This window comes from Mesoplodon mirus, assembly GCF_964341445.2.
Source record: "Mesoplodon mirus genome assembly, chromosome: 3".
Taxonomy (NCBI): domain Eukaryota; kingdom Metazoa; phylum Chordata; class Mammalia; order Artiodactyla; family Ziphiidae; genus Mesoplodon; species Mesoplodon mirus.
In genome coordinates this window covers 28570767-28596159 of record NC_138978.1, presented here as the reverse complement: position 1 = coordinate 28596159, position 25393 = coordinate 28570767, and the positions used below count along the sequence as shown (strand labels likewise).

At 42.1% G+C, this 25393-nt stretch overlaps 1 protein-coding gene across 1 annotated transcript; it reads right to left on the bottom strand.

The window, feature by feature from the left end:
• Positions 1-410: 410 nt before the first annotated feature.
• On the bottom strand, positions 411-24982 carry KHDRBS1 (KH RNA binding domain containing, signal transduction associated 1). Its single transcript, XM_082615302.1, has 9 exons — positions 24445-24982; positions 11948-12072; positions 11205-11321; positions 9831-9977; positions 6417-6550; positions 5417-5618; positions 4891-4958; positions 4050-4108; positions 411-1756 (listed from the first exon to the last, which is right to left on the bottom strand). The coding sequence occupies exons 1-9, from the start codon at positions 24824-24826 to the stop codon at positions 1659-1661; spliced, it is 1332 nt and encodes a 443-aa protein (XP_082471428.1). The 5' UTR covers positions 24827-24982; the 3' UTR covers positions 411-1658.
• Positions 24983-25393: the final 411 nt, after the last annotated feature.

The window sequence follows — 25393 nt, the reverse complement described above, 5'->3', positions numbered from 1 at the left end:
CTCTCCAAGCTCACAGAGATTATTTGGTGTCACTCTTAGGGCCACCTACGGGCTCTACAGAAAGTGCAAACTAGGATGGCTGGAACTTTAAGTATTGAGGCCTATGTATGGAAACCAATCCAAGTTTCAACTTAGTTGGATTTTTCTCTCCAAAAATTAGAGCTTGTGATAAGGACTGGATAAAACTGCTTTCAACAACTTCCAGGGGGTGAAAAAGCTTTGGTTATTTTTAAACTAAAACTTAACAACTCATAAACTTTTTTTTGGTAAACTTAAAATAAAATCCCCCCCCACCACTTTTAAGAATGTCTCCAACTTTTAACAAGCCCATTAACTTTAGAGTTAATTTAAGTTTATTTGAAAGAGAAAACTATTTTATTGTCCACCCAAAAAAATGACAATTCATCACATTTACTTTGATTAAAAAAGGACTAAACTTTATTGACAAACTGCTGCAGACATTTTGACATAAGTTTAAGCTACCTATTTAGGCAGACTTACACATGTAGCATTTAATCTTCCAAGAACAAAATGGGAGGACGGTACAAATCCAATTAGGACTTTAACTTATGTACAAAGTGGATTTTGATTCCTTTTTCATTCAGCTGCAGTGTCCCTTTTTATATCATGCTAGTGTTGAGACATACTTGACTAACTACCTTGGTAACAGTTCAATACTGACAACCGTCAACTTAAGAAAATCATCAACTTTTGGCCCCAGTGTCCAAGTGAGCTTTTCATGGAGTGTAGAATCTCAGATGGACAAAATACTTTGCCTTTTTAAATACTGAAATGTTAATTATTAGTAGTATTACTGAAAGGTTGTTCGTGACTAAAAAGCTCTGCATCAAATTCAAGTGGCCAGCCCCTCTCCCCAAATCACCCTCTTCAAACCTACTTCCCACTAAGTATCTCTCAACACTGTATGTCTGGGGCTAGATTTCAAAACCCACATGATGAAAAAGTCAGTTTTACGAACCTAATTTTGTTGTTGTTGTTTTTAAATCAAATTAACGTTAAAAATTGCATCAACTATTTAATTCATGAGGATCTTTCATATTAAAATTTAACCTTAAGATTCAACCGCCATGTGCTTTTAAAGGAAACATTTTTAGAGACGTCTGAGCTCACTTTTACATGGTGGCACCTACTGCCGTTAACGTTTGTGATTTTAAATCTTAAACAGCCCTGAATTTTGAAATGTAGCCTAGTTTGGGATTCTGCAACTACAACTTTACGGGATGCCTCAAGTCATAACTAAGAGAAAGTTAACAAGCCTTAACTTCAGAACCTTTAAGCAAGCAATGTCACTTTTGAAACTAACAGGTTTGTGGTGTTTTTTTTTTTACTCAACTTCTGTTTTATTAGAAAAGGTACATTTCTGTTTATATTTAAACAACAAAGAAAAAAAGCATCTACACACTTAAAAAATTAATTCGATATTCCTAAATCTATTTTAACTCATTTTAAAATACTACATACAGAAGCCAGAATGCAGAGTTAAGAATGGAGTAAGGTGGGGGAGAAGAAGGGGACCACGAAGAAAAACACTTAGACAATTACTTGTCTGTTGTGGGTAAAGCAACAGGAATCCTGGGAGATACAAGAAATCAGTAACAACTTTGCTCATAACTGATATTTTCCCCTCATGTTTGCTTTTAATAACGTCCATATGGGTGCTCTCTGTATGCTCCCTTCACCGGCCTAGCTGGAGGGGCCTTCAGCGATGGCCTGGTCCCATTCCAGTCATCTTGGCCTGTGGGGAAAAAGCAAGAACAGTTTATAACCCATGTGCCAATGGCATTTCCGGATGGGCAGGCGTAGGTCACCTGGTAAAGATCACCAAAAACACTGCTTTGCTTCCAATGTCTTGCCACCTCCTGGGTGGTCCTTACTTTTTTACTCTGCTTGGCCCTCCTGAGCAGCTTAGGCAATTTTCCAACTGTAGGACAGTTCTGAGTGGACAGACAGAGGAAACAGTTCAGGAAGGACATGGAGTGATGTCCAGGAAAGAAGCTGTCCACAGGCAACATAATCTATACTCCAGCCCCCAAACCTGAATAAACTCAACACCTTGCTTGGGACAATGAGGAAATCGACCTCAGTGGATCTGCAATTCTCTTTCCTGTTTCCAAAGCAATTTGGCACAGAGCCTCCAGTAAGGTGACAATTTCTGCAAGTCTTTCAGATTGGAAGCAGCAGGTAGCTCCCTTTCCATGCAACAGCAAGTCTAATTTCCCTGTGGAGAAATGTCCTCTGGCTCCCTGGGAAGAGCAAGCAATGGCCACGTTTCAAGAGCCCTCCACCAGCAGAGCTGGTCCACTGCTCTGGCAGTGGGAAGTACAATCAAATGTGTTAACAGCACTCATTAGGAGAATTCATTATCTCCTTTTTTGTGCCAATAGTCCAGAGAAGCCAGACATGACTGACATCCTCAAATGGTTTTCCTTTGTGACAGGGAAAAGCCTATAGGAGAGATGATCACTTACTAGAGCTGATCTCTTATGAACACGAGCTGTGTTTATAAGCTTATTCTTCCCACTCACCCCCAGATGTTACCCAGGCCTGTTATTTCTCTAGCTGCTTGCATTCACAAACATCTGCTTCCATCAATATAGGTCTAAAACTCCATTATGGATGTTGCACAAAGCCCTATGCTATCTAGGCCTGTTTATACCTCTAGTAAAATAGATATGTCCAGCACTTTCCAAGTGGCTTCTGGGTACCAACAAGACAGTTTATTTTTCTAACTCTGTTTATAAAGGCAGAAATCAGAACAGATTAACGGTGGCAACATCATACCAGGAGAACAAGGAGCAGCCTGCCTATTTCAGTGCAGTCTTTTCTCCAGCAAAACAGAAATGTGATTTAGTCAAACACATACAGAGGCCCCATTGTGCTGCCTCACCGACGAAGGGAAACACCCTGGAGCAATCATACCACCCTTCTAAATAGTGGCATATGAGCAGAGAGCAGTGCAGTGTTACGGATGGCAACTGTCCAGTACCATTTAGCTAGAACTGGTAAAAACTGTTTCCCTGGGCAAGCAGCTGACTGGTTACTACATACTGTGCTGAGGAGTTGAGGAGTCTGTCTGTGGGAACCCTAAGAGGCTCTCTCTTTTCAGTTAGGGGTAAGGGAGACTGTCAGCTAGTAACTTAAAACAGTCAACTGCTGACCCCCTTGCCAAAGTCTCTGGACTCCCCTTGGGTGTGCTGGAAACACCTCACATTTAAAAGGCTGCTCTCTCTGCATCTACTGCCACATGGTACTCCCTCTGGGACCCATTAATACAGGGCCATAACTGGCTCTTGAGGATACTCTTGAGCAATGTGTTTTCAACCAAGCCTCAGGAAAGGCAGTTTGGTCCTGCTGCCATTCCAGCATCTATAGCTCTCTTAGGATTATAGGACTGAACTGAGATGTCTCCAAGACAGTAAGGAGCTTGGTGCCATGCTGCCCTGAACTGGCTTCAGCCCCCAGTTTCTAATCTAATGGACACTGTTCCTGCCCCCAACCTGCTCTTGCCGTTTAGGTTTCTTTCAGCTAGCATTTCCTCTACACTGAGATTCTTTATGATGAGATCCAAAATTGTTTTTAAAAATGAGGTGGGGCAGAAGAATTGGATATGATTAAATTCTTATTATCCACCACCATGGCCTAGGTATCAGCAGCAAAGGCCCAGCAACATAACCCAGGCCTAGCCATCTCCCAGCCTAAAGTACAAAAAGAATCAACATCAGCTGAAAAGCCTGCTGTTCCAACCAGGCCAACCTAGACCTGAGCCCTAGTTTAGGACATCTGCTTAGCCGTCCAAGAGTAATAGCACACCTAACTCACTTCAGTAAGTCCTTTCTACCGCACACCACACAATTTAAGAGCAGGACTCCTATTGCCACATCTATCAACATGTTGGCCTTCTATTAGAGGTTTCTCCTTAGATGCATGACTGACCCCCAATAATCCAGTCACCCCCAATAATCAGTTCACCAGCATTCTCCAGGGCACTTACTTGCACATTTTGTCCCACCACAGAAATAAAGACATACCATATGCTTCATAAGAATCTTGAACCTCCCCATGTCCATAGTCATAATATTCTGAGTCCCTGAAAGCCAAAGACAGAGTGTTAGAGCTATATGGTAACCATGTTTCAGTTTTACCTTTCTCCCCAATACTATATATATATATAAAACGAAAAGATGCTCATTTTACCCCATCTCCAAACCACAAAGTATTTCCAAAGCATGTACACACTAGGTACTCATTTAAAAACTGTGACAACTATAGCAAAGAAAAATGAATAGCAACAATTTAAAGTGAAAAAGCTCAATCCAAAAGCTCAACTTTAACCACAGTGTACATACACATGTATTCACAGGGCTAACTGGAAGAGATTAAAGAAACATGAAAAGAACTGTTCTGTCCCCATTGTAGAATTATGAGAGACCTTTTCAATCACAGTTAAGATATATATATATACACATACACAAAAAATGTTTTTTAAAAAAAGAGCAGCAAAGAACCTGAGTTACAATAGTGGGATTCTAGTATCCTTTTAAACTTTTATGCAACTTTAATGTGGCTGTGACATTTTTTAATAATAAATCAAAATAATTTTCAGGCCTCTTCCCTTTGTTTCCATGTAGTCACAGCTCAGGAATTTTTCATCTGCTAACCCCAGATTCTACACTATAATTTAAGATTCACAGTTATCCAAATTTGCAGATCCAAGTGTGTGCCTTACAGATGTCAAAAGCAGAGGAGACACCCTCAAGAGAGGTGAGCCACCCTGCTCCTTAGATTTGTGCTGCCTAAATCTCTCAGTTCCTCCAGCTCCCTCTTATCCATCCCGAGGACATGAAACAGCACTTCTACTGCCTGACTCACCCTTGGCTTTGGCTGTAATAGCCTTCGTAGCCTTCATAACTCTGTTCTGCGTATGTATCATCATATCCCTAGAACAAATAAAATGAAATAGAAAGTCAGAATCACGGAAAGTAGGTAAGGTAATTATATCCCATAGGAGTATGGCGGGCTCCTGGATTAACAGAACATGGAATTTCCCTCCAAAATGTTAACACCTGTTGTGGAATAGTCAAAAAAGAAAGGATTAAAGAAAAAAAAAGAAACCATGTTTCTTTTGAACTTCAGCATTATCAGCAGTAGTAGTGTGGGTTCCTTTAGTAACACACTAAACATCAAGGGACAGCTTATTTCCTGTTTAATCTACATACATACAGTAAACCATGCTTAAAAATGGAACTCTTCTCATAGTTTAACATTCACTGCAAGAGAAGAGGGCAGATTCCAAATCTTACAGGCAGTCCCTGCCACCTACATCAAGGGCCCTGTCATTCAACCTTCTTTGGCAACCTGTTAGGTATTAGGAAATGGCATTGTCCGAATGTCTTACATATTCTTCGTAAGTTTCTGGTGCAGGTGGTGGAGGCAAAGGTATCCTCTGGATGCCTGCTGTCCGTGCTCTTGGTGCTGGAGCACCCCTCACAGTAGGTGGGGGTGGCACTCCTCGAGTCACAGTGGCACCTCTGGTGATGGCTCCTCTCACTGGTGTACCACGCACTAAAGCCCCCCGAGGTGGTCCAACACCACGGCCCCTGCAAAAAAGAAAGTTTATTTTAAATGGAGATTTTTATAAATAGGCTACTTTCATGTTCAGATTTGTTTGCAAATTCTGGAGCTAGATAGGAGATTTTACAATGCCTTAAATAGACTATTATCAAAACACAGAGGAATGGGGAGTTCCCTGGTGGTCCAGTGGTTAGGACTTGGCGATTTCACTGCCGTGGCAAGGGTTCAATCCCTGGTCAGGGAACTAAGATCCCACAAGCCACTCAGCGCAGCCAAAACAAAACAACACAGAGGAATGTGTAGGTGGGTAAAGGACCCATATTAGAAGGCTCCCCAGGTCCCATGGTGAACCTGTTAATGTCTCATTAGTGGAGCGTCTGCCTTGGAGAGTCTGAACAGTCCATAAAGGTCAATCAGCAAAGGTAAAATTCTAAAGTCAAAGACCATTTAAAAATGCTAAAACTGTCCAAAAGTTAAAAAAGCTTTTTAAAAAAGCTTTAGTCCTGAAGTCCTAAAGCTTCAGGACTGCTGTACCTGACTATGGTCAAAGTGACCAAGATCTAGAACTCCACTCTTTTTTTTTGGCTGTGCCATGCGGCTTGCAGGATCTCAGTTTCCCGACCAAGTACTGAACCTGGACCACAGCTGTGAAAGCGCCGAATCCTAACCACTAGACCACGAGGGAACTCTCTAGAACTCCACTCCTGATGCAGCATACAAATCCTGAGACCCCTTCTAAGCTGGAGATAAGAGCACCAGTAAAACAGAGATGGTACCAGCAGTCAAATTCACATCCCATTTCTAGTTGTCTCCATTATTTATACCTGGGAACAGGTGGAGGAGGAGGTGCAGCTCCCCGGCCTCTCACTGGCACCCCACGTCCGCGAGAGGGCTCTGGTACTCCATTCAAGTAGGAGAGCTCTAGGAACTGCTCCTGGCAGATATCATCCATCATATCCTGTGGATAAAAGATAATGAGAAGGAGTGTTATTCTCTACCTTCTGCTGAGAAGTCATCTAGCCCATAGGAGCCTTGGATGCTAAGAACAACTTTGAAAGCCCAGATAAAGTCTCAGGTCATTCATTCTCTGAAGTCAAATGGCACTCTACCTGTCACCTCTTTGAGGAAAGTCTTGATGGTAGACCCCTCATTATTCAGATGAAGTTCTTCATGATGTGGTCCCTGCCTAGCTCTCCAGATCACTTCCATCCTCTCTCCATGTATAACCTCCTTTCAAGCCATGCTGAACAACTTGCAGTTCAGAACATGGCATACTCTTACACATCCATTCTTGCAAATAGTTTCCTCTTTCTAGAATAATAAAAGCCACTACCATTAATTAAGTTCTATGGCTGGGTACCATACAATAAGCTTTACATAGAGTTTTCAGTTTAATCTTCAAATTAACCCTGAAGTAGGCAGACCTTCCCATTTTACATTTGGGAAAACAGATTCGGGAAGTATAAAGCAATCAGTCTAAGGACACAGAGCTAGTAAGTGGCAGATTCTACATGTAAATTCAGAATTACCTGTCTCCAAAATCTAGGTTTTGAATCATCAGACTATATTATTGCCTTTTTTTGTCCACCTGAGGGACTCTAACTCTTACAAGATTTAATCTAAAATATTACCTCACCTCTTCTGAAAAACTTTCTCTTGACGCCAACCCTTCACTCCCTCCTCTTTTCCCACAGCACCATGTAATTTTCTCTAAGCACTTACCACATCATTTTAGAATTGTTTTTATGTCTTTCTCACTAGGTTGTGAGCTCTTCAAGAGTCATTTTTGTAACTTCAGACCCAAGCATAGTATTAGGCACCTACCAGATACTTAACAAATGTTTGGGATGAACAAGGAACCTGAGGCTCAGAAAAGTGATATAATAACTTGTCCAAGATGATGCAGAAGATAAAGCTCCCAGTCCAGTGCTCTTCCTACTGTACCAGGTTCTAAGGGGAAAACGGAGGGCTCTGGTCATGGACGCAAAAACAGGCTCACTTTTTTTCTTCACAAGGGGGAAGAACTGAGCCAAATGCCATTTGCAAATCTTTTCACATATTTCCTGATGAGAAGCATTCAGTCTTAATACTTCATGCATTTTTATATACCCCAGGTGTATACAGCTTTTAGAAGATTCTAGTCTCCAGAGATGCCCCCCGCCCCCAACTCTTCAATTCCTCCTACCGTACACATTTCTGCTGCTTGAGACTCACTGGAGAATCAAGTGACCAATGATGGGCCATTTGCTCATATTCCTCTCACTGCCACAGCAACACTGAGGAAACCCAGATCCCCCTGGCAGGCTTCTCTTTTGAAGATCCACTTACATGGAAGCCTTGTAAGCTTAGTCCTTTTGAGAAATATGCTGAGACTAATGATAAAGAGGAGATGGGTATCCCCCTGCAGTCCTTCAGAAAACGGATGGCTCAGGATGCTTCAACATATACCTCAAAGAGTAAAAAGCATATCCTCAAGGGAAAATTTACGAGCTCTGAGTTTTCCCTAGGATATTTTATTTATTTATTTATTTATTATTTATTTATTTTTAAATATATGCATTTATTTATTTATTTATTTTTGGCTGTGTTGGGTCTTCGTTGCTGTGCGCGGGCTTTCTCTAGTTGCAGCGAGCAGGGGCTATTCTTCATTGTGGTGCATGGGCTTCTCATTGCGGTGGCTTCTCTTGTTTTGGAGCACAGGCTCTAGGCACGTGGGCTTCAGTAGCTGTGGCACATGGGCTCAGTAGTTGTGGCTCGCAGGCTCTAGAGCACAGGCTCAGTAGTTGTGGCACACGGGCTTAGTGGGATAGCATGTGGGATCTTCCCGGACCAGGGCTTGACCCTGTGTCCCCTGCACTGGCAGGCAGATTCTTAACCACCGCACCACCAGGGAAGTCCTTTCCTAGGATATTTTAAATTGGCTGTTTCATGTTGAACACTCTAATGATGACGAGATACTTAGAAGCAAAGCAGCTGCTGAGACATTTAAGACAATGTTGGAATCCTTGGAGCTCAGCATTACAGGTACATGCGCCCTATTAATTTTTATTTATTTTTTTATTTTTTTCTTTTTGCGGTATGCGGGCCTCTCACTGTTGTGGCCTCTCCCGTTGCGGAGCACAGGCTCCGGATGCGCAGGCCCAGCGGCCATGGCTCACGGGCCCAGCCGCTCCGCGGCATATGGGATCCTCCCAGACCGGGGCACGAACCCGTATCCCCTGCATCGGCAGGCGGACTCTCAACCACTGCGCCACCAGGGAGGCCCAGCCCTATTAATTTTTGCTCTACCAATTCTCACATGCTCTGATACAGTTCCAACTCCCTCATTTTACATATACAAGAAAACCAAGAACTATATATCACCTCCCCTTAGTGATGAAACTATGATGCTTACTCAATTCTAGCTGAATAGTACTCCAAATGCTTCTTAAGGTTCCAGATTCATACTTGGTTATTAAATATTCAACAGTAAGTAGTTTTCAGAGTAACTCTGAAAACTAACAGGTCTTGCCAAATGGCAAAAATTCATCATTTTCTACTTACTCAAAGAATGAAATCTCTGACCAGGTAATAATAAGCAAGACAGGTAACTTGGTCTGTCCCAATTCTCCCAAGGCCTTAGTTACATTATGAAAGGAGCTGTACACCAATCTGTTTAATATTATCAACAGTTAAGCCTACAACCATCATGGCTCTTTCAAATCAACTCTACTTGAGTAAACTCCTCCAGGAGAGAAAGCCCTGAATGCACTCAGGTCGGAATTCAATCCATTAACACTGGAGGCTAGAGGCTTCTTGCTGTTATCATCTAGACTCTCTAGAGTCTAGAATAAAACGCCCCTAAGTGCAGGGGATTATGACCACCTTAGTCATTTTCCTATCATAACCTTCCGGTTCCACTCTAGCACCAAAATACACAATTTAGTGAAGACCTTGTTAAATCTCTGTTAACCAGATGTTAAAATGCCAGACACACTGTGGATCCAAAATATTGACAAAAGATACTGGTATACAACTAAAACCACATTAGACATGGAGTGGGAGAGTGGCCTTGGGGCACAGTGGTTTGAAAACCAGATACAATTAATGGACCACCTCAGAAAAATGAACATAAATGCAGAATTTGGTATATAATTTCAGGTTACGCACAGACCCTGGATAAGAAACCCTGCCTTAGCAGTAAGCACAAGATCCCAGTTTTCTCTTGCTCAAAAGATACAGGATATAGATTTCCTTACTGGTACTAGAAACTTCTTGACTTCCTCCATAGCATGGGCCATAAGAGCATAAGCCTCACACGGGGGTCCAAAAACTTCAATGAAGACATGCAGATCCATATTCAAGTGGGCATATTTGGGGTCTCCACCTTTGCGCAGCTCTTCCTCCTGTGGAAAGATGCACAAAAACATCGCATCACTTGGACTAGGGAGAAAATGACACCTTTACCTCTAGGCCAAAGAGACACCGAGAAATGACCCCAACACCTAAAAAAAATAGAAAAGTGTAAGAAAAAAGCAAAACAAACTCTGGAGAATAGTAATTTACACAGTCTGCTAAACCTGCAATTAGTCTGCTGCTCTTCTGTTTTGAATCACTGGTGTATTCACTGGAGCTCTTATTAGAAGGTATACAAGAGACAAACTTATTTCCAGTTTCCATTCAGATAACAGCTGTTTGCCAAGCATTCATCCATTCACTCATTTATTGCCAAGCATTTGCTTTTAAATCCCAGGTAGATCTCTTAATCACCAGCTCTTCTTATCTGCTTATATGGTCTGGGAAATTCTAGGGAAGGAAAAAAGTCAGGACAGAGAGAAGAAAATCTCATGTAAATCTCATTAGCTAGAATAACATACTTCAGCCCTAACTGTATTCATCTAGTGAGAAATGAGAGTGGACAAAAGAGGGTCTGAGAAAACATGTTTGTCAATTAGGCTGCATAAAAGGAGGCCTGAAAGAGTAAGTTTTTAGGCTGTAGCAGGTTTGTCTCATCTAAAAAGCTGACCCTAGAAGGCTAAGACTATTCTGTTTCGGTGGTAAGTTTCTCCACACTTACAAAGAGTATAAAGAGTAGGGGGCTATGGCATGGAAAAAAAAAAAAGCATTAGGTTCTGTTGTCAGGATTACTCGTGGTTCCTTTTGTAATATCTTCTTTTAGAGGGCCTCACATTCCAGCTGGCTATAAAACAAACCAGACAACTAATCCTCAGACTCACCTGCACTCACAACACTAGTGCTCTCACTTTTCCACATTACTGAAAAGGGAATGTGCTGCTCACATTTTAGTGTCTTTAGCCTCAGTAAGTTTCAGTACCTCCAGCCCCCCTTCCAGGTTTTCATAGATAAGCTTACTAATGCCAAAGTTGCTACTGCTGTTTCCATTACTATGCAGTCAAAGTCAGAAAGAAAACAATTACCAGGGCACACCTAGGTTCTTCCAGCATTGCCAAAGAAGTGAATTAACTGGTCTATAATCTCTTACATCCAGTGCAAATTTAAGGGAATCACATTCTGTACATATGCAAACGCTAATTTCCATAAGGAATCTATACTGGACTCTGGGCTACTGGAAGGCATTAGGGTGTCTTCTTGCCTCATTAATGTGAGCTTACCTTGGCCTTGTCTCTCATTGAGCCCTTTCCCAACACAGAAATCTTTGCACCAGTCTCTTCTTGCAGTCTTTTGATTGTATTCCCTTGTGGTCCAAGGATCTTCCCCACAAAATTGAACTGACAGAAAATAAAGACAGATTTCTAAACACATATGTTCCTATAAAATATTTCCACATGTATTATTTATCTTCAATAATCCTGTAAAATAGGTAGAGTATTACCGCTCCCATTTTACTGAAGGATATACTGAGGCTGTACGGATAAAGTGATTAGCCTACGGTTATACAACTAGAAAGTGGCAGTTCTTAGACTTGAATTTCCTGATGTAGTTTGGCACTCTTTCCATAGTACCACACTGCAACCCTTTGTACTCTTACATAAACATTTTAAAGCCAGTTACTTCAGAACAGAACAGACATATGGTACCCTTTGGTAGTACTGGTTTGATAAACTAAATATAACTAGTTGCTTTCCAAAAAAAAAAAAAAAACTTTGAGAAAAAAATTCTTTCTTTTTTGATAATAAAAAGATGATTATATTTCCATCCTGGCTATAGCTATGCTATTAGTGACAGACTCGTATGTTTCAACTGCCAGATACGTATATGGGACAGAACCTTCACCTGCTTAAGTTTCTGACACATCACAATCTCTGTAAGCCTTCTGCTACAGCCCACGCTACAAGACATACTACATACTCTCATATGACAAAGACAACTCAAAGTGAGGCACTCTTTCCCTTACCTTGGGATACTGCTTGACAGGTATCAGAACCCTCTCCTTCAGCTTCATGTTCTTGTGAGAAAATAAATCCAAGTAATTCTCCTCATCGTCCTTTTTTGAATCCCCTTTCTGAATCTTCTCAATTTCTAAATAGGACAAACAGAATTTAATTTAGTTTTTTCCTTTAAATAAAGGCAAAATTCTGAGTCTGCTTAGCTTAAAGCAATAACACAGTACTGTGTAACGAGAAAGTGCTAATTTCAAATGGAGACTGGGTGAAAGCACCAAAGCTAGATGAAGCTGACTAGGAAACCCAAAGCCTGCTTCTAATAAGAGCAGTTTGTTCTTCCACTTCTAGTGGAAACCTCTACAGAGACATTCAAATGTTCTTAACACAAAATGGATTTAGCAGTGAATTGGGGAAAAGGGGATATACGAACTAAAAAAATTAAAATCTGCATCAAGAAAAAAGTACAAAGTTATATCTTAATGAAAAGACAAAGTCAATAATTTAAACACACAACCGAGAGTCCCATTAAAATTCTGTAACAGTAGTGCTTTGGATAGTAGTAGTCCTTAAGAGTCTGAACGACCTGGTTTTTACTCTGCCACTCACCAGCTGTGTGAACTCTGAAACGTTTTTTAATTGCTCTGAATTTTGGTTTCCTCATTGTAAAATGGAGGCAATATCTACCTCATGAGGTTACTATAAAGACAGAATAAAATAACATATGTAAACATGCTAATTAAAGCCCATTTCTTTCTTTCTTTCTTTCTTTCTTTCTTTTTTTCCTTTTGGCAGGTGGGATCTTAGTTCCCCAACCAGCAATCAAATCTGAGCCCCCTGCAGTGGAAGTGTGGAGTCTTAACCATGGGACCACCAGGAAAGTCCCAAAAGCCCATTTCTCAGGAAGTGTTTTAATATATACTCAACACTATCTAGCCCAAATTCACTCAGTGTCCTAAAGGAAAAAATGCACCAAGATAATTTCAATTCATGGGTTAAGACAGTTTCATCAGCTAGAACCTTAGCAACCAAAAAGATTTCCTATCATTAGGGAACTTCATTCACCCATCCATCCATTCATTCAGTGACTGCAAGTGTTTGAGTGCTTCCTATGGAGAGGCACATGAAGGGACAGATACAGGTATGATCACTAACCACTATGGAAGACTTACTAAGAGCCAGGCACCTTGTCCTGTAAAGTATATGAGAAACAACAGAACAAGTCAAACATGGTCCCAATCTCCACTATGTTTATATACTAGAGTTCCCAGTCTATGAAGTCAGCAATGAAGTATAGTTAAATGCTACACGACAGGAGTACTAACAGAGATGGGGGCCGAGTATGGAGGCAATGAAGAGCAGCACCTAAAAGGTTATATGCTATGGTCCACTGAGAACAACAACAACCAAAAAAATTATACTCCCTAAAATTAGTGGAACATTCTAACACAGAATGTTCTTCTTATATAACATTTCCACAGTGTTTCTTCTGTAATTTTAAGGCAAGCCTTCTCAAACTTCATCAAATCACCTGGAGGGTTTATTAAACTAGACTGCTGGGCTCCAATCCCAGTCTGGGATTGTGTTAGGAATCTGCATTTGTAACAAGTTAGCAGGTGATGCTGATATTGCTGCTCTAGGGATCACACTTTGAAAACCACCAGTTCTGTATAAAGACATACGACTTCAAACAGATACTGCAAATCTAAACCTTTAACAATTAAAAAAAAAAAAACTGTTTAGACTAAGTCCAGCTGTAAAGTACATGGATGAAGGAAAGTTACTGAGCCTGACAGACTACACAGAGTTCAGAATTTCAAACTGAAGGCTTCTGTTTATTAAAAAGCCTAATTTCAGATGTTACACTCTTATAAGAACAGTAAATGACAGTGCTCTTTGCACTCCTATTTTTCATTGCCTGGAATAGAAAACAAATTTGACCTTACAATCAACAGACTAAATGCTTCCTTCATTCAACACCCTATTTGTTTACTGTTTCACTGGTAGTATATCCTGACCCCACCCCTTCCCACTTAACTGCTAATATTAACTTTTTGTAGTCTCTAGTCTTGAGCCTACCACCTCTGAACACACCTCTTGAGTTCTGGGCTGGGAAACTGGGTACTCAATCTTCCAAAGTCCACAGGAACAAAGATGCCACATTTCTAATCTGAAAACATCACTGAGGAGCTTCTAAATATGTGGAACAAATTACATACTTCATCTTATCTATGTCTCTCAGTGTGTCCTAATTGCTGCCATCTAGTTAGGCCCTTCAGCTGTACTTTATACCACTTTCCAGAAACTTTAATTGGTTAGAACAAGAAGACTCAAAGTCTGTTAATCTGTACTCCCATAGGAAGCAGGGATGCAAAAATTGAACCCAGTAGAACGTTTGTTTAATATCAATGTAATGTGCCCCGTGAATTTAAGACCTTTCTATAACATGGATGCTTCTGCTATATTTTGAACTAGGCAGATCTTAATTAGGATCCCCTTGTTCACTTACCTCACAATTTAAAAAATAATGTTAAAGCATTTTTAGAGAATTCAGAGAACAATGATTTAAGTAAAACAGAACTGAAAAGATAAAACAATCAGGGGGTTAGCCTAGAAAGCAAAAGAATAAGAAGCAACTTGAGCCTTCAAGAAGGGTGGTCTTCCATGTTTGGAAGGGGAAGGACCAAATATTTATTAAATGCCTACAATGTATCAAACTCTATACAAATATTACCTCATTTATCCTAAAAAATAACTCAGTGAAGTAGTTGGTACTATCCCCATTTTATAACTGAGCAAACAAAATCAGAGAAGTTAAATCTCTAAGTCACAAAGCTGTTAAAGTAGTAAGAGAGTAAGGATTAAAACCCAGGCTTTCTCTAACTTCAAACCTCAGGCTTTTATTATTGCCTTTCAGTGAGGAGTTGTGGGGGGCACTTTAAGCAAAAAAGAGCTGATTCTGTAAAGTTTTGGGAAGTACTGCTTATACCCCCAGACACTGTCATGCAGCTAAAAGACAAGAGGTCTCTCTGTGTGTGCCTCAGATGTTCAGCTGCCTGATCTTTCTTTTCTTTTTCAATTCTCTTTTTTTCCTCCTTTTTTCTTTTTCAATTTCTCTTCTTGGCCTCACTTCTTGTGGAGGGTTAAGGAGCAGGCTGTAATGGGAAGAAAAAAAAAAATCAAAGAGAAGCTCCCTAAAAATGCCTCACCCTCAGGCAAAAGTACTTTCTAGACAATCTTCTGAAATTGACTCCTTTAAAAGATCTTTGCTTGGGCCTCTGGAGACCCTGGATATCCCAAGAGTCAAAGAAAGAAAAGCTAAGGTGTAAACAACACAAAGAGGTGACCCATTTGCTTGAAAGTCAGATGCTGACAATAATCATATCTTACCGAGTGCCTTTTATGTGTCAGGAATTTTGTATTTATTGTGTCCCTTCGTCTTTATAACCAGGATTATCCCCACTTAACTACTGAAGAAATCTTGTCCAAGATCACAAAATTAGCGACAGAGCAGGTATTTAAACCCAGGTTATTCCTTACATCAGTCAGAGCAAATTCAACAAATCTCGTGGCTTTTCTTCTACTCTTTTACTATAACTTAATCTTTCCTTTTTTTGGTAGGTGTTACCACAACCAGACTGTTAGCTCCAAAGGATGAGAACTGTTTCTTAAATGTATGACTGAGAGGAAAGAACCTGAGTTTTGAAGCTAAAAAGAACTGGGTTTGACTCCCAGCTCTGCTACATGCTTGCTGTGTGACCTTGGGCAAGCCATTAAACCTCATTTAGTCTTCCTTCTTACTTTTAAAAAGGAGGATTTTTTTTTTTAATGGAAGAAAGATTTAAGGAACACAAAACTGTTAATACAAGAGAAGTTTGAAAAAAATTATATACAGATTTTATCAACTGGACTAGTTTAACTAAAAAAGGCTATCATGTACATTCCATTAACTGAACATGTGATAAGGAGCAAGACAGGCAAGATTTTCTGACTAAGGCATCCAGAGATAGTGCTTCTAGGAGGGCAAGATTCATAGGATATCTGCTCCAAAAGGTCAGGTGTCATGCCCTCCTCCAGACTATCAATGTATTTGGTTCATATATCTAACAACAGCACACTTTCCCCTGCTATGAACAATTTCTGGACCCTTGCCATTACTAAACTATCTGCCATTTATAGTACAGTGTCTAATAGACAACAGGCATCTATAAACATTTACCAGGGCTTCCCTGGTGGCACAGTGGTTGGGAGTCTGCCTGCCGATGCGGGGGGGGGGGCGGGCGCGGGTTCGTGCCCCGGTCCGGGAGGATCCCGCGTGCCGCGGAGCGGCTGGGCCCGTGAGCTGTGGCCGCTGGGCCTGCGCGTCCGGAGCCTGTGCTCCACCGCCGGAGAGGCCATAGCAGTGGGAGGCCCACGTACCGCAAAAAAACCCGAAAAACCATTTACCAAATTAAAGAAATGTACCATTAACACCCCCTAACTTCCCTTAACGACTCATATAACTTCATCATTCCCAAATTTATAGTTCTTTGCCCTGTATCTTTTCTGTTGGTAAATCCTTTTGGAATCACAAATCCAGTAAGTTCATTAATTTTGTATCAAACCACTCCATTCTTTACATTTTTCAAATTATTTATTATTTAAAGCAAGAGCACCGAGCTATAGGTTCTTAATCTGGTTTGGGGTCATGAGCCCCTACAGACTAGCTCCCCAGAAAAAAGATACCAACACAGTATTTCACATACAGTGTTGACTAAGGGTGGGTACTGGCTCAAAAAAATCCCTCAAAGCCTGAGTTAAGAGCACTCTAAGGGGCTCAATTCCCACATTCCAGGATAGCGGCAAACTATTATGGCATATTGACCAGAGTCTCCCAAATCTCTTTCTTCGGGTACAACTTAAGAGTTTAAGGCTTTTTTTTTTTCTTTTTTGCTTTATAACAAATTTAATCAGTTATACATATACATATGTTTCCATATCCCCTCCCTTTTGCGTCTCCCTCCCATCCTCCCGAGTTTAAGGCTTTTTTTTTCCTCTTAAAAACAAAACAACAAACCACTTTATTTTGAGATAATTGTAGATTTATGTGCAGTTGTCAGAAATATGAGATCTCGTATATCCTTCACCCACTATTCTCCATAACATTTTGCATATCTATAATATCATAACCAGAAAATTCACTTTAATACAATCTTACTGACTTTACTCAGACCTCACCAGTTTTGCATGTACTTATGTGTGTGTGTGTGTTTGCTTAGTTCTATGCAATTTAATCATGTGACCACCACCACAGTCTCAGTACAGAACAGTTCCACCAAAGATCCCTCATGCTACCCTTTTATAGCCACAGTCACCTCCTTTCCTCTCTCCCCAACATTGGCAACCACTAATGTTCTCCATCTCTATTATTTTATCTTTTCAAGAATGTTAAACTAATGGAATTGTACAGTGTGTAACCTTTTTTTTTTTTTTTTTTTTGCTGTACGCGGGCCTCTCACTGCTGTGGCCTCTCCCGTTGCGGAGCACAGGCTCCGGACACACAGGCTCCGCGGCCATGGCTCGCGGGCCCAGCCGCTCCGCGGCATGTGGGATCTTCCGGGATCGGGGCACGAACCCGTGTCCCCTGCATCGGCAGGCGGACTCTCAACCACTGCGCCACCAGGGAAGCCCGTGTGTAACCTTTTGAGATTGGGTTTTTCACTCAGTATAATTCTCTTGAAGGAATTCCCTGGAGGTCCAGTGGTTAGGACCTGGCACTTTCACTGCCAGGGCCCAGGTTCAATCCCTGGTCAGGGAACTAAGATCCTGAAAGCTGTGCGGCCTGACCAAAAAAAAAAAAAATCTCTTGAGATCCATCCAAGTTGTTGCTTTATCAACAGTTCATTTCTTTTTCTTGTTGAGGAGTATTCCATGGTATAGATGTACCACAGCTAAACTATTCATCAATTGGAGACATATGGGTTATTTCCAGTTTTTTGGCTATTATGAATAAGGCTGCTATGAACATTCATGTACAGGTTTCATATGAACATAAGTTTTAATTTTTCTGGGATAAATGCCCAAGAGTACAACTGCTGAGTCCTATGGTAAACACGTTTAGTTTTGTTAAAAACTGCTTTATCACAGACCTATGCATGCTAACAATATTGTACTTAATTTTGCTAGTATTATGTTCCATAAAAACAGTATTGTAGGGCTTCCCTGGTGGCACAGTAGTTAAGAATCCGCCTGCCAATGAAGGGGACACAGGTTCAAGCCCTGGTCCAGGAAGATCCCACATGCCGCGGAGCAACTAAGCCCGTGTGCCACAACTACTGAGCCTGCGCTGTAGAGCCCACGTGCCACAACTACTGAAGCCCGCAAGCCACAACTACTGAGCCTGCATGCCTAGAGCCCATGTCCTGCAACAAGAGAAGCCACCACAACGAGAAGCCTGTGCGCTGCAATTAAGAGGGGCCCCCGCTCGCCACAACTAGAGAAAGCCCACGTGCAGCCTCGAAGACCCAACACAGCCAAAAATAAATAAAATAAACTAAAAACAAAACAAAACAGTATTGTACCATAGGTATGTAGCCTTATGGGACTGACCTTTTCACCTAACATTAGATTTCCAAGATTTCTCCATGTTGTGGCATTCAGCTATAGTTTTCATTTTCACTGCTGTATTAAGTATTTCATTCTGAAAATCTCACAGTATCCAATCAATGGTGAAACAAGGTACACTGTTTTATGAGTGAGACATTCACAGGCAAAAGTTTCGTTGAGTATATTCCTAGGAATAACCTTGCTCAATTTAAAGAGTTTGAATGTTCAGCTTTCAAAGGAAATGCCAAACTGTTATCCATAGTGGTTGTACCAATTCACACTTCTACCAGCACTGTTCCTTCTAATCCGCATCCCCTCAAGCACTAAGTCTTGTTTGACTTCATTTCTTTCAATGTAGCAGGTTTTCATTATTTTCCTGTCTCCAAAAAAATTTTTTCTCATTTATCTTCTTTACTCTTTTAGCTACTTAAAAAATTTTATTGAAGTATAGTACATTTACAAAGTTGTGTTTGATTTCTGCTGTATAGCAAAGTGACTCACTTATACACATATATATTCTTTTTCATATTCTTTTCCATTATGGCTTATCACAGGATACTGAATACAGTTCCCAGTGCTATACAGTACAACCCCTTGTTGTTTCTCTCTTTTAACTACTTTATATTCAATATGTCAAGTTGAAAAAAATAAATCCAGTTTGGAATTAGTTTGAAAAATGCAAAAAAAATGTTAATTTAAAAGTTGTCATCTTTATAAGACTAGTTCCTCCTCCCACCAGGACATGGCATATTTCTTTTTATTCACATCTTCGTTTACCACTTTCAATAAAATTTTAAGTCAACAATATGTGATTGCAATATTCCTTATCTGTAATATTGAGATAAAAATTCTTCCTGCCTCATAGAATGGCCATGAAGATGGAATTAATGAGTACCACAGGTCATGGCACATGTTATATGCTCTACAAAGGTTACATATTGTTATTGTTTGTTATGGATATTCACATACACTTTGAACTGATTTTTATTGCCTATCCCAAAGTTTCTGCTATTCTAAAAAATGAGATCATTTTGTCAATTCTTTTCTAATTGGCTACTGCTTCTATATCAGAAAGCTACTGATTTATACATCTTTACCTTGTAATCAGCCACATCACTCACCATTTTCCTAGGTAAACAACCATGAAGTTGTTGCAAATAATGATAAATTCTGCCTCTTTCTTTCCTAATATTTATATACTTACACCTACACAGTCATCCCTTGGCGCCCCAGGACCAAACTCCCATACCAAAATCCGAGGATGTTCAAGTCCCTTATAAAAAATGACATAGTACTTGCATATAACCTACGCACATCCTCTTGTATACTTTAAATCATCTCTAGGGCCTCCCTGGTGGCGCAGTCGTTGAGAGTCCGCCTGCCGATGCAGGGGATACGGGTTCGTGCCCCGGTCTGGGAGGATCCCATATGCCGCGGAGCGGCTGGGCCCGTGAGCCATGGCCGCTGGGCCTGCGCATCCGGAGCCTGTGCTCCGCAACGGGAGAGGCCACAACAGTGAGAGGCCCGCATACCGCAAAAAAAAAAAAAAAAAAAAAAAAAAAAAAAAAATCATCTCTAGATTACTTATAATGTCTAATACAATGTAAATGCTATGTAAATAGTTGTAAATACAATGTAAACCAGTGCAAAGCCAATTCAAGTTTTGCTTTCAGGACATTTTGGAATCCCTCCCACCCCTGAGTATTTCTGATTCATTGTTGGTTGAATCCACATATGTGGAGAACCCGTGGCTATGAAGAGCCATACTTGGTCTATAGTTCCTTTGCAATTCCACTTTCTGGTTTTAATAGGTCTTGCTAGCTCTGCAGAATGAAATGGGGACATCTAGGTGTATTTCCATAGTATACTGTAAATAAAATAATGTACTATTTTGAAATTTCAATAGATTTTTGTCTGGAAATATTCTGCACTGATGGTTTTTTTTTTTTTTTTTTTTGGCTGCTCCGCCGTGTGTGGGATCTTAGCCTTGACCAGGGATCGAACCCATGCCCCTTGCAGTGGAAACGTGGAGTCTTAACCACTGGACTGCCAGGGAAGTCCCTGCACTGAATGCTTTCGGAAGATGAATTTCTGCATATCTTTTCAAGATCATCTGGGGATTGTTAATCTACTGAAAATGCTTACTTATTCCTGAGTCATTTACACTAACTTGTATTTTCCTAGTTATAAAAAGTAGAAAAAGAACACTGATATACATAAAAACATCGTATGTTTATCATGTAAATATTTAACACAAATAATATGATAAATTATTTTTGTTTCAGAAAACAAGCATGGGTACCCTGAGAGTCTTTGTATGTCTGCAAACACATTTAATTGTCATCGTGGTTGAAGATCAATTTGGCTAAGATAGAAATCTATATTCAAAATCTAAATCCCTCAGAATTGCGTTATTTTTCCATCATGCAGTGAGGATGAATATTCATTTATCAAATATTTAGTAAGAGGCCACTCTGTGCAGCACTCTTAAAGGAACAGAAGATACAGCCATGAACAAAGCAGACAAAAGATCCCTGCCCTGGTAGAGCTGACATTCTAGTCATAAAGAAGGGGCAGCCAACAAGCAAACACATTAACTACAACATATGGTGCATCAGATGCTGCTAAGTGCAAAATAATCTAAAGCTAGGAAAAGGTACAGGGAGGGCTATGTGGCTGGTAAAGAAGAGTGGTCTGGGTCTTGTAGCACCTCTTGGGAAACAGGCAGAGTTGCCTGGAGGAGTCACAGTCCTAAGTGCTAGGCTCTGCTCTCTGGGTTTCCTCCTCCTTCGTCTTGCCTTGTGATCTTCATTGCCCTGTTGGCCAGGACTTTGATGTGTTCAGAAAATCTGATGAAACAGATTTTCTTTTAATATTTTAGCACAAAATTTATTTTTATTTTTTTTAGTACAATTTGTTGCAGGTACTATAGTGGGGGGTGGGGTGGGGCAAAGAGGGTTAGGTGTGAGGATCCAGACTCGGACTGACTTCAAATCCTCCATACGCTGCTTACTAATTTTGTTACCTTAGGCAAATGATTTAATCTGTTTGCCTTGTTTTCCTCATGTGTAGAAGTAAAAATAATAAGAGTAACTTCCTCATAGTATTGTTATGAAGACTAAACATTTGATGTAAAGTGCTCAGGCCAGTGTCCAGCAACCAGTATAGTGTTAGCTGTATTTTTCTTACCTGTATCCTTATCAGAGCTTAAATACTACTATTCCGTCTTCTCAATCTCACTTTCTCACAATTGGTTGACTTTACTACAACCACTTTTCCAGATCATTCAAAAATACCTTAAAATAAATCAACTGTATCTCAATTTAAAAAAATATCTTCAAAGCCAGGTCCAACATATATCAAGACTTATCCATGCTAAGAAATATTCACATATCCCAAGCTAGTTTTCTCAATGAGCCAGCATTACCTCAATCCCATTTCTCCAATTTAAATTCAATTTCGTTAAAGGAAAAAGACATCAAAGAAGCCCAAGTTTAGAAGATGTGGCACATATATACAATGGAATATTACTCAGCCATAAAAAAGCAATGAAATTGAATTATATGTAGTGAGGTGGATGGACCTAGAATCTGTCATACAGAGTCAAGTAAGTCAGAAAAACAAATACTGTATGCTATCACATATACATGGAATCTAAAAAATTGGTCCTGAAGAACCTAGGGGCAGGACAGGAATAAAGACGCAGATGTAGACAGTGGACTTAAGGACACAGGGAGGGGAAAGGGTAAGCTGGGACAACATGAGAGGGTGGCACTGACATATATACACTAACAAATGTAAAACAGATAGCTAGTGGGAAGCAGCCGAATAGCACAGGGAGATCAGCCCGGTGCTTTGTGACCACCTAGAGGGGTGGGATAGGGAGGGTGGGAGGGAAACGCAAGAGGGAGGGGACATGGGGATATAGGTATACGTACAGCTGATTCACTTTGTTATACAACAACTAACACAACAATGTAAAGCAATTATACTCCAATAAAGATGTTAAAAATAATAATAAAATAAAAGGTGTGAAGAGTGGGGGGAAAAAAGCACCCAAGTTTAAAAAATGGAAGAAGAGTGAAAATCAGAAGTAACTTTTAAGGATCAATAGTTTTTGATGGCTATCCTAAGAAACCATCTTTTATTAAAAGACGAGCACCATACTGGACACTTGATGTGCTCAGAAAGGCAAAAAAAAAGCTTGCATTTTCATACCTTACTCAGTACCACGAATTTACAACTAGGAGAAAACTGGTGACACGTTATTATCTAATGATTACAGGTCAAAGGGAACTGTGCTGGTGCTTTTTACACAACACTTAATCCTCACAACTCACCATCCCACTTTACAGATGAGGTTACTGAGGTTCAGAAAGTTTCCCGAGAGTAGGTGACTAGTCAAGAGTTAGAATTTCAAACCCAAGCCAACACCTTAAACTTCTAAAGTTTGTTATTTTATTCTCATTTAATATGAACTGATTAAAGACAGGAGGAAAAATAAGACCCAGTCAACCTATACCATTTAGTCTGACGTTCCTGAATCTGCATGTACTTGCTTTCAAACACCTGGTGCTTGCTATATGCAAGACAATATGAAAAATATAAAGATTTAAAAGCATTCCTTGCCCTCAAAGAGCTTGCCAGAAGAACACAATAACAGAAATGTTTCAAACAATCTGACTGTGTTATAGAACAGCAAAGCAGAGTTGAAAATGTAAGCAGTTTATCTAAATGTTCTTATTCTTGACCACCTCAGGCTTTGTTGACTGTGTTTAAAAGTAACGACCTCTAACCAACGGTGGGAGACAGAGAACAAAGGGAGGGAAATTATATTTTCATAACGGACGTGTCCATTATATCAACCCTGCCAAAGAGTCCAACTACTCATTCAGTGTTGGAATGCTGTGAATTTTTATTTGCTTAATAAAATTTAGGTATCATAAGGTACACTTATTAAAACGTTTTAAGTAGAAGAGAGAGCAAAACAGACGGCTTTAGGGAGAAATCAAGGCGACTAGGTGATGGCCAGTTTTGAGCAAAAAAGGAGCGCTAGCCTACACACAGAGAACAAAGGCTACTATTCCTAATCTATTTCAGGACTGAAGCAAAAAGGGGGGGGGGAGACCATGCAACTTCTTTCAATTTTTTCTCATCTTACTGGGAATGTCATGCAAACCATCCTTAATCTCCCTGTATCACCCCCTTTCTCTGTCTCTAGGTTTGTTTTTCCCTTCTCCAATGACGAGCACGCGTTGTAAAATAAAGGGATCCAACTGTCTGGCTCTACAGCAATGACCATCTTATCGGCCGAAGTCGGCAATCTGATTCGGAAAACCTCAAGCTCCGATTCCCACAGGTTGCTCCTGCCTCCGAGCAACTCAAGCTCCAGTTACCGCGAAGTCCGACCCGGCCCCGCCGGCCGCGGCGCGCTGGACAGGGCACCCCAGCCTCACCCCATCTCACCTCGGCCCTCCCTCCCTCCCTCCCTCCCGGCTCAGGCTGCCTTCACCTCCTACACCCTCAGTTGAGGCGCCGACCGCCACCCGCGATCAAAAAGCTTCCCCTTTCGGGGAAGCGGGAGGTGAAGGTTCATTTCTGGAAGAATCTGAGCACTCGGAGCGCGGGGCAGCTGCAAGAGGTGGGAGGGGGAAGGGTCGGCAAGGGGGCAGGGAGCGCGGCACTATCCATCAAAATCTTTGCGCTAAGAGATCGCCAAGTCCCTTTCGGGCCTCCACTGCAGCCTAGAAATTCTCCCTCACACCCTGAGCCGGGATGGGAGTTGTAGAATCTGGGGTCCCGCAAGAGAAGGGGAGTCCACGACTGCCTGGGTCCCCAGGGGGCGGTAAGGGAGAGGAACAAAGCCGCTACCACCCATGCCCCCGGGTGGCCGGGCGACCCACAGGGACCCCGGAGGCCCCCTTACCTGCCGTCAGCAGCTGCATGGCATGAGTGAAGGACGGGTCGAGTGAGTCCTTCTCGGCCATGAGTTCGGGCAGGTACTTGTTCTCCGGCTCCATCTTGACCGAGGCAGTGGCTGAGGGGGGCAGCAGCGGGGTCGGCGCTGGACCGCCCACAGTCGCGTCGGGACCCGTGGCCGAGGGCGGCAGCAGCGGCGGCGGCTGCGTGGCGGGCGAGGCCCGGGCGCCCCCCCGGGACCCCCCTCCGCCTCCCCGCGACCGGTGAGGCAGCGGCGGCTGCCGAGACGGCGCCTGACGCACCGAGGGGTGGGCACCTGAGGGGTCCATGGAGCCGCTGCGGCCCGAGGACCGGCTCATGCGCGCGGCGGGGTCGTCCCGGCGCTGCATTGTGGAGGATGTGCGATCGAGGGATCGAGGAAGCGACGCGGCAGCGGCAGAGGCCCGAGCGACGGTTGGCGAAGGTGGGAGAGCGGGAGCGACAGCGACCGAAGCCGACCCGAGCGACCCAACGAAAGAGAGCACCGGAAATGAGGCGGCGCGCGTGCGCAGCCAGTACCGGCACCGCCCTTGGGTTTCTCCGCGGAGAACAAAGTCCCCGGTCGGGCCACGGCGCCTGCGCACCGCCGCAGAGCCCGAAGAAGTCGCCTCCCCGCTCCCCTTTTTCCTCCGAGCCCGCCAGGCCGCAGCCTTGTGCGCGTGCGCGGGTGTCCGCGGGCTCAGTTAGTTTCTTTTCCTCGTGACTCGCGCTAGAGGGACACGTGTCTCCTCCCACTTCTGGCCGAGAGCGCGGAGGGGGCGGGGGCTGTGGAATGTCTTTGTCTGCGCGCGGGCCCGCGGCTTGTGGGGCGGGAGACCTGATGCTCGCGGAGCCACGCCTCCTCCAACGGCTGAGCTGTGGAGCTCAATGGGGTGGGGGTGGGGGTGGGGGAGGGGGGAGGGGAGAGGGGTCACTGA